The 15,027-nt window shown below is 39.2% G+C and overlaps 1 protein-coding gene across 1 annotated transcript in view; it reads right to left on the reverse strand.

Annotated features, from left to right (window-relative positions):
- Positions 1-15,027, reverse strand: part of RALA (RAS like proto-oncogene A) — a 113,926-nt gene that overhangs the window by 6,227 nt on the left and 92,672 nt on the right. The window contains exons 3-4 of the mRNA XM_037056527.1: positions 5,867-6,075; positions 474-648 (exon numbers count right to left, since the gene is read on the reverse strand). Coding sequence (XP_036912422.1) covers positions 474-648; positions 5,867-6,075 — 384 coding nt within the window. The remainder of the gene's footprint in view (positions 1-473; positions 649-5,866; positions 6,076-15,027) is intronic.

The following is a 15,027-nucleotide window of genomic DNA, read 5'->3' on the forward strand; positions in this document are numbered from 1 at the left end:
TTTCCCTTTTCTCCCAGGGAAAAACAGAGGTTGAGGGTGGAGAATGGAGTTGTACCGAGATTTAAAAATCATCTTATCTAGGCTCCTTCATCTTGGGAGGCATCTTCACTTTAAAATGGGGCAGGGCAGGTGTCAGCTCAGAGGACTTGCACAAGTCCTTCCTTTTAAATCATCTAGCCAATCAAGATAAGGAGGAAAGAAAAAAAGCAAGAATTCAGGTCAGGAATTCTATCAGCACTTAAACAAAAGTAGATTTTTGCTACATGTGTCTCATGTTGTAATGCCTTTTGTGAAACCAAGGGATAAGGTAAAGTAAGAAATTCCTAACATGTTGCACTTGGAGCTGATAAAAATCAACTCGAATTAAATTGTTATCTGAAAGTCTCAGAATCTCTCAACAAAATGGAGCCAGCCTAGTTACAACAAATCAGCCTATTTTTAACATGTGATATAGTAAGGTGAGTCACCTTTACCTTGTCAACATTAGCACGTGTTTTAGCAGATGTTTCCACATAGTTAACATTCCACTGATCGGCTCTGGTTTTTGCCTCTTCTACAGAAACCTGCCTTTTATCTTCTAAATCTGATTTGTTACCAACCAGGAGAAATGGAACATTCTCATCTTCTTTTACTCTTAAAATCTGCTCCCTGGATAAGAGAAAATGATAAGAAAACATTAACATTACCTCTGTGTGTTAAAATAACTAAATAAATACCATCTGGTTTTTGGTACTTATTTGTTTCTATATAATAAAAATTGATCAGCTCATTTATTCCATAGTAGGAAATGGGTAGCACTTCTTTGTTATTAATCATTTAAGTTATACATTGACTTCACTGAAGAAAAAATGCCCCAAGGAAGACAATATAAAATATGGCAGATGATGTATAAAATAAAAGAATCAAATGCAACTTCCCCCTAAAATGCTTTCCAGAATTCTACCTAGGATATATGACATTTAGTCATCCCATCTCCTCAGATTCCATTTGGCTATGGCAGTTCTCAGACTTTTCTTGTTTTTGATGGCCTTGACAGTTATGAGGAGTGCTGGTCAGGTAATTTGTAGAAAAATGTCTCAGTTGGGATTTGTCTGATGTTTTTCTCATGATTAAGATGGGGCCATTGGATTTTTGGAAGGACAAAAGTGGAGAGTATGCCACTCTTATTACATCACAACAAAGGGCCAACTAAATGTTTTTAAAGCCCCACACCTGCTGGAAATACCTGGAAGTCAGCTCGTGAGTACAGATTTTGCATGTAGAGATAAGTTTAATGCTGTGAACATGTCCCCAATTTTAAAGTTATCATGGCTCTGCCTTTTTTAGTTATGTGATTCTGAGCAGTCTTTTTTGCTGTTTCCTCATCTGTAAAATGGAACTACAATACTTTCTTCATACAACTACTGTGAGGAGTAAACAAACTGCTTAGAATTGTACCTAGCACACAGCAAATATTCAATAAATGTTAGCTGTTCTTACTGATTCTTACTAATGCATTACATAATGATGTTATCTTGTCAAATCAACAAAAAATTTGTAAGATTTAGGTTTACTATTTTACAGATGCCTCTCCTTTGAAATTAAGAGATGTTGAAAAATACAGAAACAGAAATACTTTAGACTGAGAAAATTAAGTGGATTATTAGAATGACAGATCAGCAAAGTACATCTGACTTCACAGGAATCTTACCATGGTGTTTGAGACTGAGTATAAATCTTCATCAGGGCTCCTTTTCAAATTAGTGTATTTTGTTCCTCTTAGTGCTTGCTGAAAACCGCCACTACCCCCAATGCTGCTAACAATTTTGAGTACTCACAACGTAGCAGGTGCTTTAAATGTTTTAAGCGATTTACACCCGTTATCTCATTTAATCCTTACCCTAAACCCATAAAATTAGTATTAGCTAGTACTGTTTGTCACCCTACTACAGATAAGAAAAATGAGGCACAGAGAAATTATGTAACTTGCTCAGAGTCCATGTTAAATAGAACTAAGATTTGAATCTGAGAAATCTAACTCCAGAGCCCACATACAACTTCTACACTAAATACTATGGGGTCTCCCCACCATGGAATACCTAAGAAAACAAACCCTTTTCAAGAAGGTTTAGTTCCCAAAAACCACTTCACAAGAGACCCCTACCTCTGATATGGAATAAACACCAAGGTGTCCACTGGGCATTATGGTGAGGGTCTTGACGTTACAGGATATTTCCCCTGCATGGCAAAGTTACAAATGGGCAGAGGGAAACCTTTTTATTATATTTATGGTTATCAGAGCAAACCTGTGGGAGAAGATGAGGTAAAAGAGATGTGGAGGAAGAAAGTTGACCATACAAAGAAAATTTTACCTTTCTGAAAAAATGTTTTCAATTAGTTTTTTCAACTGAGACTTAGAATTGATACCAACAAAGTAACTAGTGATATTATAATATGATGGCATAGAATACTTTAATTATATAGTTTAAAAACAATCCCCTACATAAAAATGTTTAATACATGAAAAAAATACACAGTAGTGAAAAGGGATGTATGTTGAAAAACTTGCCATATTGCACTTTAACAGCATGAAATGGAAAGGCCGTGTGGTGTTACAGAAGACTGATCCCACGTTTAATGGGAGCCAGCCCTGCAGAGTTGTTAAAATCAAGAATATGGAGGCAGACCTCTTAGGCTTTAACTGCTTTGCCATCTCTAAATGCATGACTGGGGGCAAGTCACTAAACCTTCATGTGTTTCAGGTTCTTCATTTATAAATGTGGATAATACTTTTACAAAATTTCACATTTAAGAAGTCACTAACTTTAAGCATTATGTATTTTATGCACCACTAGGAAAAACTGATTCCAATTATAACTTAAGATGTCATACTATATATGAGACAGCCCTGAATGAAGCAGATGACAAAAAGTAAGAAATATGTGTCCTCGAATCTGAGAACTACCTCACAGATCTGCCTCATCTATACTAATAATGCTTCGGAAAGCATATGGCACTTGGTAAGCACTGTATTAGGTAATGTTGTTTTTCTAGTAATAAGAAACGGACCACACCTATAGCCACCCCATCCTTCACTGATTTGTGCTAACCTTAAATATCCTTTTAGAAAGGAAAAACGTTAATGGAGCATCATATTTGGGTGACACAGGCTAAGGTGTACAGTCCTACAGAAAACTGTATTTCTTCCCACTCACATGATTTCTTGCAAAAAGCATGTTGACACTCACCATTATTGCTATTAAATTTATGACGTATTTGTGAAGAGGATTTTGGCCAAACACAATCTTTTCCCAGTGCTGTTAACACATTTGCTATTACTTTCTTACCCTGTTTCCTTTGTGACCAACTGCCTAAACTTAAGATGTTAATAATACCTGACTTATTACTAAGTCACACTAACCACCAGGAATGTAAGATTGACTCTTTTTTGTGACTTTAGCACTTCTGGTCATATTATATATAATCATTGATTTATTTCTTAATAACTACCTACTAAGCTACCATGTCAGGTACTTCAGAAGAACTATTACTGAAATTACAGCGTGACTAATGCTATCAGAAACATGGCCATGGGAAACTTGGACCTACTGGGTTCAGAGGTGAGAACACAATATTCTTTAAAGTTAATAAATTGGGAAGAAAAGTTAGTAAATTGGGGTTTTATTAGCTACTTTCCTGGATGTCAAAGAAAGGTAGTGCTACGTCTAGAACATTCATACACATTTGCTTAATGTGGTGTTCCCTTCAAATTGAGTTAGAGATGCTGCCAGAGAATTTTAGAATAGGAAAGTAACTTTACAAAGTGGTCCAGCTTCTTCATTTGTGACATAAGGAAAGTGAGAATCAAAAAAAGTAAGAGTCTTCTAACATTTCTACCAAATGCTTACTAAACATTGTATGTTATATGCTAGCAATTGTGCCAAATATGGGTACTAGAAACACTGAGATAGATAAAAAATGGGTTCTGTCTGGCTGGTATAGCTCAGTGGATTGAGCGCAGGCATCCAAACCAAAGGGTCATGGTTTGATTCCCAGTCAGGGCACATGCCTGGGTCCCCAGCAGGGGGTGTGTGAGAGGCAACCACACATTGAAGTTTCTCTCTCTTTCTCCTTCCCTTCTCCTCTCTCTAAAAATAAATAAAATCTTTTGAAAAAGAGGAAGAAAGAAATGGGTTCTGCAATCAAGACTTTTTACCGAGTCAGGAAAAACACATATAAATCAAGCTCACTATAAGAGTGGTTAAGTGTGCTATTGGAGCGGGGCAAGAAGATCGCATACAGAGACGAAGAAACAATGGATTCTGCCTTGGTGGTGGGGGACCAGGAAGACTAAATTAAGGAGCTAACATTTGTGGTGCACTTTGCAGGTTAGACCATGTGTACTGCTGACAGTCTCAAAAATCCCCTTCAGATAATCGCTGGTCAGTTATTAAGAACTGTTATTTATGGGAAAGGCAATGCATTGGAGGTACAATAGAAGGGTAATGAATGATTCGCTGTAATGGCAATAGCCCAAGATTCTTTCTCTTGGCATAAAAATACCTTATTTCCTTGAAATACCACTTTGGTTTGGTGACTCTGGTGATACGATTTATTCTATTACCTGAAATAGGACCTGCTATAACATAATAAGCACTTAAACACTTGCTGAATGAAGCATTGGCATTTATATAACTTTCGATTTGTCTCCTAACATTACAAGTTACCAGAATCTGCTACCTTTTGAACTTTATCATATACAAAATTGCTCCTTACAGAAACCAATAAACTTAATTCTACAAATAAATCTATATTTTTTAAGGTTCTCAATGATATCTTTTGTAAGAATGTTCTCTTAGAACCCTTTAAGTTCTTCAGACCTTCAATTGTACCCAAAAAGGAATACTTTGTATAAGCCCAGGTTTAGTTTTTGGCTCAACCACCTGAAATGACTTCTTTCCTCATCTGTAGAAATCCTTCTTATCCTTCAGGCTCATCTATTTCATGAAGGCCTGTCGGTTTCTCTCCCCTCCTGGATCTCCTGTAATGGTAACTTTTCATGTCTCCTACTTGTAACTAATTTGCTCTTGGTTTCATTCCTTATTTAATTTAACTAAGCTGAGTGAATCTTAAAAACAGGATGCATACATTATGCATATAAAATAAGCATGCATACATGCATGCATACATGCTTATTTTGTGCCCCCCATACCACAGCAGGTGCTTAATACAGGAATAAAGGCATATAATTAAAGAAAACTTTTGATTATGCAGGTAGTATTTACAAGACTACTCAGGAACTTATTTATGCCACGTTTCTTTTAGGCATAAAGATAATCGCTCTCCCGTTTAATCCCCCCCAATCAAATCAAATCAATGACAGATTTTGAGTAAGCTAACAGTAAGATATAAAAGAAGTGTACAACACAAACTAGTGTGCCAATCTATGGTATTATTATTTCTATTAAAATTTCAGTTCACACTGTCAGGACTATACTGTGAGGAAGATGGCAATGTGCCTGCTGAGCATTACACATGTGCTAAGAAAACAGTAATGAATAAAGAGAGATTTAAAATCGGGATCAGAGCTCCATCCTGGGATCCAAGTATCAACTATTATGGCAGTAGAAGTATTATACCCCAAAAAGAAATACTTCCATAATGCATAAAGAAACTTTGGGTAGTGAGGCGGCCACAAACTCAAGTTTAATACACTGGGCACTGGGATAGCACCTGAGTATAAGTACATAGGAGATAGAGCCATACACTGATATTAAAAGGGAATAACCAGAATTAGAGTGAAATGCTACCTCTGGCTGTCCACTTGTTTCTGGGGAAGAAACTGTTATGCAATAAGTCAGAGCAACAACAACACTCCCTGGCATACCTGAAGTCAGCTGTGGCCGCAAAGGATTCCATTTCCGTAATAGAGAACACACAGAGGAAACCTTCTCCACTCCGGAAGTAATTGTCCCTAATTGCAGCATAGTCCTCCTGCCCAGCTGTATCCAAGATATCAATCTGTACTTCCTCTCCATCCAGCACTACCTTTTTCCTGTAGCTGTCTGCTTTGGTAGGCTCATAGTCCTCCACAAACTAGAAAAGATGAAAAGCATATTCATGTAAAAATTATTTCTACTTTCCAAAACTTCTTATTTTGAAATGTAGAGTCACATGAAGTTGCCAAAGTAGTACAGAGAAGTCCCATACTCTTCATTCAGTTTTCCCCAATAGTAAAAACAACATTAATTTAAATTTCCTTTTCCTTTTTATTGAATTTATTGGGGGTTACACTGATTAAAATTATAGACGTTTCAGGTGCACAAGTCCAGCACACTTCATCTATACACTGTATTGTGTATTTACCTCCCCAAGTTTCCGTCCATCACCATTTATTCCCTTATACTCTCCCTGTACCTCTCCTAGCCCCGCCCCCAGCAATCACCACAATGATGCCCAAGTCCATTTTTTTCTTACTTGCTCGCTCTCTTTTTGTTCAATCCTTCCAATTTAAATTTTCATTTTAGACAATTTCACAGCTTCCTCATTTGCAAAAAGTGGGGTTGATCTACTACCTTTAAGCTGTTTACAGCTTGAAATATGTGCCTTTTCTTTGCCTTAAAACAATACCTGAAAAAACTATTTCACAAATACAGGCACACCTTGGCAATATTGCAGATTTGGTTCTAGACCACCACAATAAAGCAAGTCATAGTTTTTTTCTGGAGGAGAGGTCTTGTCTTTAATTTGTAAAAAACATAAAACATGAAGTACAGTAAAACAAAGTACAATAATTATTACATGTGTAAGAATCCCTTTCTGTGTGACTCTAAATATCAATTTTCATGCAAGAATTGTGAAAATAACTTGAAAGTAAGTCCACATTTAGGTAAATACTGAAAGTATTATACCATTAAATCTTGAATTTTGAGGTATGAAAAATATCAAAAGTTTGAGAATAATTAAACAAATTTACATTCCTATTTCTAATTTCATAAATCTCACCTTGATATTCTGATCAGTGCATTATTCTTAGTGTGGGTATACATATGAACACACTTTTGTGGGGTTTTTATTAATTACTATAAATACTTCATTTTTGAATATTTCTTATTTATTTGCTCAATGTCTTTATCTTCCTGCTAGAATATAACCCCAGGACCCTGACTAATGGACCCATCATCATATCTCCAAAGCCCACACTAGTTCCTGGTACATAACAGACACTCAATAAATAATTATTTTTAGCCCTGGCTGGTGTGGCTCAGTGGACTGAGTGCTGGCCTGAGGATCGTGGACTGAGTGCTGGCACGAACCAGAGGATCGTGGTTAGATTCCCAGTTAGGGCACATGCCTGGGATGCAGGCCAGTTCCCAGCAGGGGATGCACAAGAGGCAACCACACATTGATGTTTCTCTCCCTCTCTCCCCTTCCCTTCCTCTCTCTCTAAAAAAATAAACAAAAATTGAAAAAAAATATTTTTAGAAAATGAACACTGTATTTTTAACTGTAAAAGTTACAGAATATTCTACTATATTTACGTTAATGTTTTACAAATATTTATGAACATTAAATAAATATTAAATATTTATGAGTATTAAATGAAGGCTTTACTATTCATCAAATGTCAGAAATAAGAATATTCTTATTTCTGACCTCCTTATTGTCAAGGAGATAGACTTAAGATTAGTTTAAAAGATGAGTAGCTTGGCTCGGGTCAAGATGGCACAGTGGGTAAACTCTGTGCTCACCTCCTCCCACTACCATACCAAAATTACAACTAAATTATAGAACAACCACCTGAGAGCCACCTGAAGCTAGCTACACACAAATCCTAAAAGTAAGGATGTAAAGAACCCATGTCCGGACTGGCAGGAGGGGCAAAAATGTAAAATAGATGTGGTGATTAACTATCAGGAGGGATATCTTGGCTGTGGAGGTTCCTCTGAGGAGCGAGTGGACCCAGCCTGACACCAGGCCCCCCTGACCAGGGAACCAGTATCTGGAAGAAGAGTCTGCATAACATCTGGCAGTGAAAACTGGCAGGTATTGTGTTTGAGAAGAATAGGGAACTGCTGGAGACTGAGGTGGGTGAGTCTCTTAAGAGGCCTGCACACAGACTCACTTGCTCACAAACAGTTGCTCTGAGCTCCAGTGCAAGGAGAGAAACTCAAAAACCTCCAGCAATATTCAGGGAGGAACTAAATTGGCTAACTTCAGAAAAGGGCTGGAAAGGGAAAGGTCAGGGCAACTGTCTCCAAAGACAGAAGCCACTGGTTTTTGTTGAATGCCCCCTTCAACCTAGCTGGCCAAGCATGGGTGGGAGCCAAATCTGGGCTCTCCTTTAAACTGGCTAGCACTATTCACCCCACCCTGGTGATTCCCTCAGACTCCACCCCCCCAACTCACTTACCCAGGTCCAGCCTCTGCTAGTGGCTCCTCCAGCCAAGTACCCTGCCTTGGCTACTGCTCTGAACTTTCGCAAAATGTCTCAAAGAAACACAAAGCCCAAAGAAGCAGCCGCTGACCATGGCATGTGATGTAGCTCTTATAAGTAGCCCAAAACCCAGCAAAAGTAGCTACCAGTCTCAACTTGCATTGTTGACTCTCTACAGAAGGCCCTAAGCCTGGCATAAGCAGTAGCCAGTGCTGGCTTGGAACAGAACTTCAACTAAGCAGCCACAAAGCTGGCAAAAGTGGTATCTGGCCACAAATTGCACTATGGTGACCACCAAAGGGTCCCATGACTGGAATGAGTAGCACCCAGCCTCAGTAGACAGCAGGGCCTCTCCCAACACCTTTAAATCTAGTACCAGAAGCAACCAAATGGAGATCATTTTGAAGCTTCTACCTGGAGGCTCCAAGCATGACCCAAGAAGCAGCTGACCTTGACTGTGCACCAGAGCTCTTTCCAGAAGGCTTTATACTTAAATACCCAGTAACCAGTGTCAGACCATACCACACCATCACCCTACAAGCACTGCAAATGACAAACCCAAAGGCTGGACTCAGCAGGCACCAGTGGCCACTAGAGTAACTCCTTCTCCAAATGTCAGTCAAGACACAACAGCATGACAGCTGTAGTCATGGCTACCCTCACAACTGTCAGCCTGGGCATAACCCCACCCACTGATGTGCAACAGCGAGCCCCAACTACAGCAGGTGGGTACACATGATCCACACAGGGGACATTTCTGAAGCACCAGGCACAGGTAACCAGAGAGACTGCACCACTAGCCCCATAGAACAACTTCCACATAAAAGGTCACTCTGTCAAGACCAGGAGATATAGCAAGATCTACCTAGTAAACAGACACAAACACACAAAGACAGCCAAAATAAAGGGACAAAAAAATTTTCCCAGATGAAAGAACAGGGCAGAATACCAGAAAATGAGCTAAATAAAATGGAGACAATCTACCAGATACAGAGTACAAGACACTGGTTATAAGAATGCTCAATAAACCTAGGGAAAGAGTAGATGAACTCAGAGAGAACTTACACAAAGAAAAAGAAACCGTAAAAGAGAAAGGACCAGTCAGAAATGAAGAATACAATAAATGAAATGAGGAATGTACTAGAGGGAGTCAACAAGAGATTAGATGAAGCAGAGGGCGGAATCAGCAATGTGGAAGACAAGGTAGAAGAAAACATCCAATTAGAACAGCAAAAAAGTAAAAAGAATGATAATAGAAAAGAATAGTTAAATGACCTCCAGGACAACATCAACCATATTTGCATCATTGATACCAGGACAAGATAGAGAGCAAAGAATTGGAAACCTATTAAAAGAAATGACTGAAAACTTCCCTAACTTGGTGAGGAAAATAACACATGTAAGTCCAAGAAGCACAGAGAATCCAAAACAAGATGAACCTGCAAAGGCCATACCAAGACACATCATAATTAAAATACCTAAGGTTAAAGACTAAGAGAGAATCTTAAAAGCTGCAAGAGAAAGACAGTTACCTACAGGGTAGCTCCCGTAAGACTTTTATTTGATTTCTCAACAGAACCTTTGCAGGCCAGAAGGGATTGGCACAAAATATTCAAAGTGATAAAAAAGCAAGGACCTACAACCAAGATTACTCTAGCAAGGCTGTCATTTAGAATCAAAACAGACAAAGAGCTCCCAGATAAGAAAAAGCTAAATGCCCTGGCTGCTGTGGCTCAGTGCATTGAGTGCCACCTGCAAACTGAAGGATCACTGGATAGGAGTGTGAGAGAGGCAACCAATCACACACTGATGGTTCTCTCTTTCTCCTCTCTCCCTGCCCCTCTCTCTAATAAATAAAATATTTTTTTAAAAAAGAAACCTCCACCCATTGTTAAAAAAAAAGGAAAAGAAAAAAGGAGTTCACTAACACAAGCCAGGATTACAAGACACGTTAAAGGAACTTTTTAAAAGAAAAAAAAATGATCAAAGATATGAATACTAAAATGGCAATAACTACAAAACTATCAATAATTACTTTACATGTAAGAAGTTAACTGCTCTAATCAAAAGACAAAGGGTAGCTAAATAGATAAGAAAACAAGACCCAACACATGCTGTCTATAAAAGACCCATTTCAGATTAAAAGACACATGTAGACTATAGTAAAAGGATGGAAAAGATATTTCATGCAAATGACAGGAAAAAAAAGCTGGAGTAGCAGTATTTATACTTCAGACAAAGGCTATAAAATGAGACAAACAGGGGTGGGGTCTGCTACAGAGGACTCATCAGGAGCCAGGCACCCCAGAGTAAAGTCAAAAGCAGCAGCGGCAGGACCAGCAGCCCTCAGCCAGTGCCTAATGGCCTTGGAGCTGCTGCCGCCGAAGCTTTCAAGGCCCAGAGGCTTCTATCTCTGGCCAGCACTGGGGCATCTGCCACAGAGGACTCATCAGGAGCCCGGCACCTACGAGTAAAGACAAAAGCGGCAGCGGCAGGGCCGGATGCACTTGGCCAGGCCATAATACCTCGGAGCTGCCGCTGCTGCCTCGTTAGGGGTGTAGAGGCTTCCATCTGCGGCCAGTGCCACGGAGGACTCATAGGGAGCACAGCACCCAGTGGAGCCTTGGGCCGGCTGTGGGGTCCTTGGAAGAGCTGGCACCGTCCTTCCCCATTTAGGCAGGGCTGGGTGACAGAGACCTGTCTGCCTAGGTTTGCAGGGAGGGTGGCAAGGACAGGGAAGCCGAGTACAGTTGCGATCTCTGTGGTCGCCAGCCCACCAGCCTGCCAGCCTGGGAAATTTGAGAGGAACATTGTCCTAAATGGTCGGGTTGGGGACTGGGCTGGGCTGAGAGGCACGCTTTAAGGAGAAGTTTTTATTGGAAAGTGGACTGAGGTGTTCTCCTGTGAAGGCAGCTTGACTTGCCTCTCACCCAGCCACAGGACGGGGAAGGACCAGTACCAGATCCTGTCGGACTCAGGCAGCCTGTCGGGTGGGCAGGTGCCTGCAGCCCAGTCTGGTAGCCTGGCTGACGCACGGGAGTGTGCCTGGGCCTACAACCCAGCCCACAGAGAATTCCTGCCGAAACCAGAGAGACCGGATTGGACAGTTTGAAACCAACAAGGGAGGGTTGTTTTCTTTTTTTTAACTTTTTTTCCAGCAATTGTATATTTTTTAAATTTTATTGTTGCTGTATCTTTCAGTACTTTGTTCCTCTCCTTTCTCTTTTCCTGTTTTAGTCCTTCTTCCTTTCATTCCAAACTTATTGCTTTTACCTCACTTCTCCAGCCCCCTTTTTGTTTGTTTGTTTGTTGCTTTCTATACCACTGTAAATACTTCACAACACATCTCTCGGGTCTTAGCCCACTTTACAGGTTCCTGAATTCTATTACTGTAGTGATTAACTCTACTTGCACACATGCTACGTCTATTTACTATTCTTAACTCTCACCTTACCTCAAAATCTGACCACCCGCAACCTCACTGCTTTCTACATACAACTCACAAGTGTTCCCTACCCAACAAGAGACTTATCTTTGGTCTATCCTTCCTTAAAAGTGGCAAATTGGGTTGAATTATAGTTAACACTATACATAGCCTAAAGATCTTCTATCTCTTCTCTAAGGACTGTGACTATAAATATCATAAAGTACTCCCCTGCTGTCAGAAACCATTTTGCCTCCCCCTCCAACTGATCACATACACACAAAGAAAGGAGTAGGTGGAAGCGGAGAACATCAAGATACCTGCAGGAGACTGAACCACTGAATTTCACAGGTATTCTACCACAGAAGTTCACAGCATAAACCCAGGGAGTCAGAACAGATCAATTTAAGAAGCTGAGGTTAACAAGAAGAGTCTCATAAACAATGGGAAGACAAAGAAACAATGCCCAAATGAAAGAAAAGGTGGAAGTCTCAGAAATAATGTCAGAAGAAAGAGAGGCAAGTCAGCTATCAGATATTGAATTCAAAGCACTAGTTATCAGGAAATTCAAAGAGCTCACAATGAGCTACCAGAAACTAGAGGGGAGCTAGAAAAACCTCTCCGCAAACTATATCAACATGAAAAAGGAAATGGAAACTATCAGCAAAGGCCAAGAGGAAATGAAGAATACAATTTCTGAACTGAAGAGCACAGTAGAAGGAATGAAAAGGAGGACTGATGAAGCAGAAGATCGGATCAGGACACAGTACAAAGAATCTCCCAGAAAGAGCAAGAAAAGGAAAGAGGCTCAGAAAGAATGAAGAGGGCTTAAGAGAAATGCAAGACAATATGAAACATAATAATATCTGAATAATAAGAATACCAGAAGGAAAAGAAGAAGAACAAGGGATGGAAAACCTATTTGAAAGAGTAATGATAGAAAATATTCCTAATTTGATGAGAGAAAGAGTTACACAAATCCAGGAATCACAGAGAGTCCCATTCAAGAGGAACACAAAGAGGCCCACTTCAAGACACATCATCATTAAAATGGCAAAATTCCAAGACAAAGAGAGAATCTTAAAGGCAGCAAAGGAGAAAAAGAAAGTAAAATACAAGGGAGCCCCAATAAGGTTAGCTACTGACTTCTCAAGGGAAACACTCCAAGCAAGAAGACAATGGCAAGAAATATTTCCAGTAGTGAGAACCAGAGGCATAAAACCAAGGCTACTTTACCCAACAAGGCTCTCAATCAAGACAGAAGGCCAAATAAAGGGCTTCCAAGATAAAAGAAGTCCAAAAAACTATGCCTCCACCAAACCAGCTTTACAAGAAATACTAAAAGGACTGCTTTAAGGAAAGGAAGGAAAAGAGAGAGACAGAGAGTAACTCAGGTCCAAAAATGACAATGAATAAGTACCTATACATAATAACCGTAAATGTAAATGGATTAAATGCTCTAATCAAAAAACATAGAATAGCTGAATGGATAAGAAAGCATGACCCACACATACACTGCCTACAGGAGATCCACCTCAGGACAAAACACTATCACAGACTAAAAGTGAAAGGGTGGATACAAATTTTCCAGGCAAATGGTCAAGAAAAAAAAAGCCGGGGTAGCAATTCTAATATCAGACAAAATAGACTTCAAAAAAAGGGCCATAAAGAGAGACCCAGAAGGTCACTTCATAATACTCAAGGGAAGAATCCACCAAGAACACATTAACATTGTAAATATATATGCACCCAACATAGGAGCACCCAAAATATAAGAAAAATCCTAGAGGACTTCAAGAAAGATATTGACAACAACACAATTATAGTAGGGTAGTTTAACACCCCATTGTCAAAAATGGACAGATCTTCCAAACAAAAGATCGACAAAGATATAGCTGCACTAAACAACACCCTAGATGAAATGGACTTGACTGATATATATAGCCCTTCATTCCAAAGAAGCTAAATACACATTCTTTTCAAATGCACATGGAACATTTTCAAAGATAGACCACATGATAGGACACAAAACGATCCTCAACATATTCAAGAAAATTGAAATCATACCAAGCATTTTCTCTGATCACAAGGGACTGAAATTAGAAACCAACCCCACAAGAAAAAACCCAAACACCCAAAATCATGGAGACTGAATGGTATGCTATTAAACAACAAATGGGTCAAGACTGAAATTAGAGAAGAAATCAAAAAGTTTCTGGAAACAAATGAAAATGAACTCACGACAACCCAAAACTAATGGGACATGGCGAAGGCAGTCCTGAGGGGGAAGTTCATAGCAATACAGGCCTACCTAAAGAAGACAGAAACATTTCAAACAAACAACCTAACCCGACGCCTGCAAGAACTCGAAGAACAACAACAAAGACAGCCCAGAGCAAGTAGAAGGAAGGAAAAAACCAAGATTAGAGCAGAATTGAATGACATAGAGACTAAAAGCACAATTCTAAGGATCAATGAATCCAGGAGTTGGTTTTTGAAAAGATAAACAAAATAGACAAAACTTTAAGTAGGTTCATTAAGAAAAGAAGAGAGAGGACACAAATAAACACAATCAGAAATGAAAGAGGAGAGATTACAACTGATACCACAGAAATAGAAGGGATTGTAAGAAATTACTATGAAAAACTGTATGCCAAGAAATATGAAAACCTAGGTGAAATGGACATATTTCTAGAAAAATATAATATTCCAAAACTCAATGAAAAAGAAGTAGAAAGGGTGAACAGACCAATAACAGCAGATGAAGCTGAAGCAGTAATCAAAAAACTCCCATCACACAAAAGCCCTGGACCAGATGGTTTCACAGGAGAATTCTACAAAGCTTTTAAGGAAGAGCTAACCCTGATTCTTCACAGACTATTCCAAAAAATCCAAAATGATGGGAAACTCCCCATCTCTTTTTATGAAGCCAGCATCATCCTAATTCCAAAACCAGATAGAGACACAACAAAAGAAAGAAAACTTTAGGCCAATATCACTGATGAACATAGATGCTAAAATCCCCAATAAAATATTGGAAAATTGCATCCAACAATACATCAAAAAGATCATACACCACAACCAAGTGGGATTCATCCCAGGGATGCAAAGATGTTTCAATATCCGCAAATCAGTAAATGTAATACACCACATAAACAAAAGCAAAGACAAAAACCACATCATCATA

Source organism: Sturnira hondurensis, unplaced genomic scaffold (genome assembly GCF_014824575.4).
Source record: "Sturnira hondurensis isolate 20B ecotype Veracruz unplaced genomic scaffold, ASM1482457v3 Scaffold0008992, whole genome shotgun sequence".
NCBI classification, from domain to species: Eukaryota; Metazoa; Chordata; class Mammalia; order Chiroptera; family Phyllostomidae; genus Sturnira; species Sturnira hondurensis.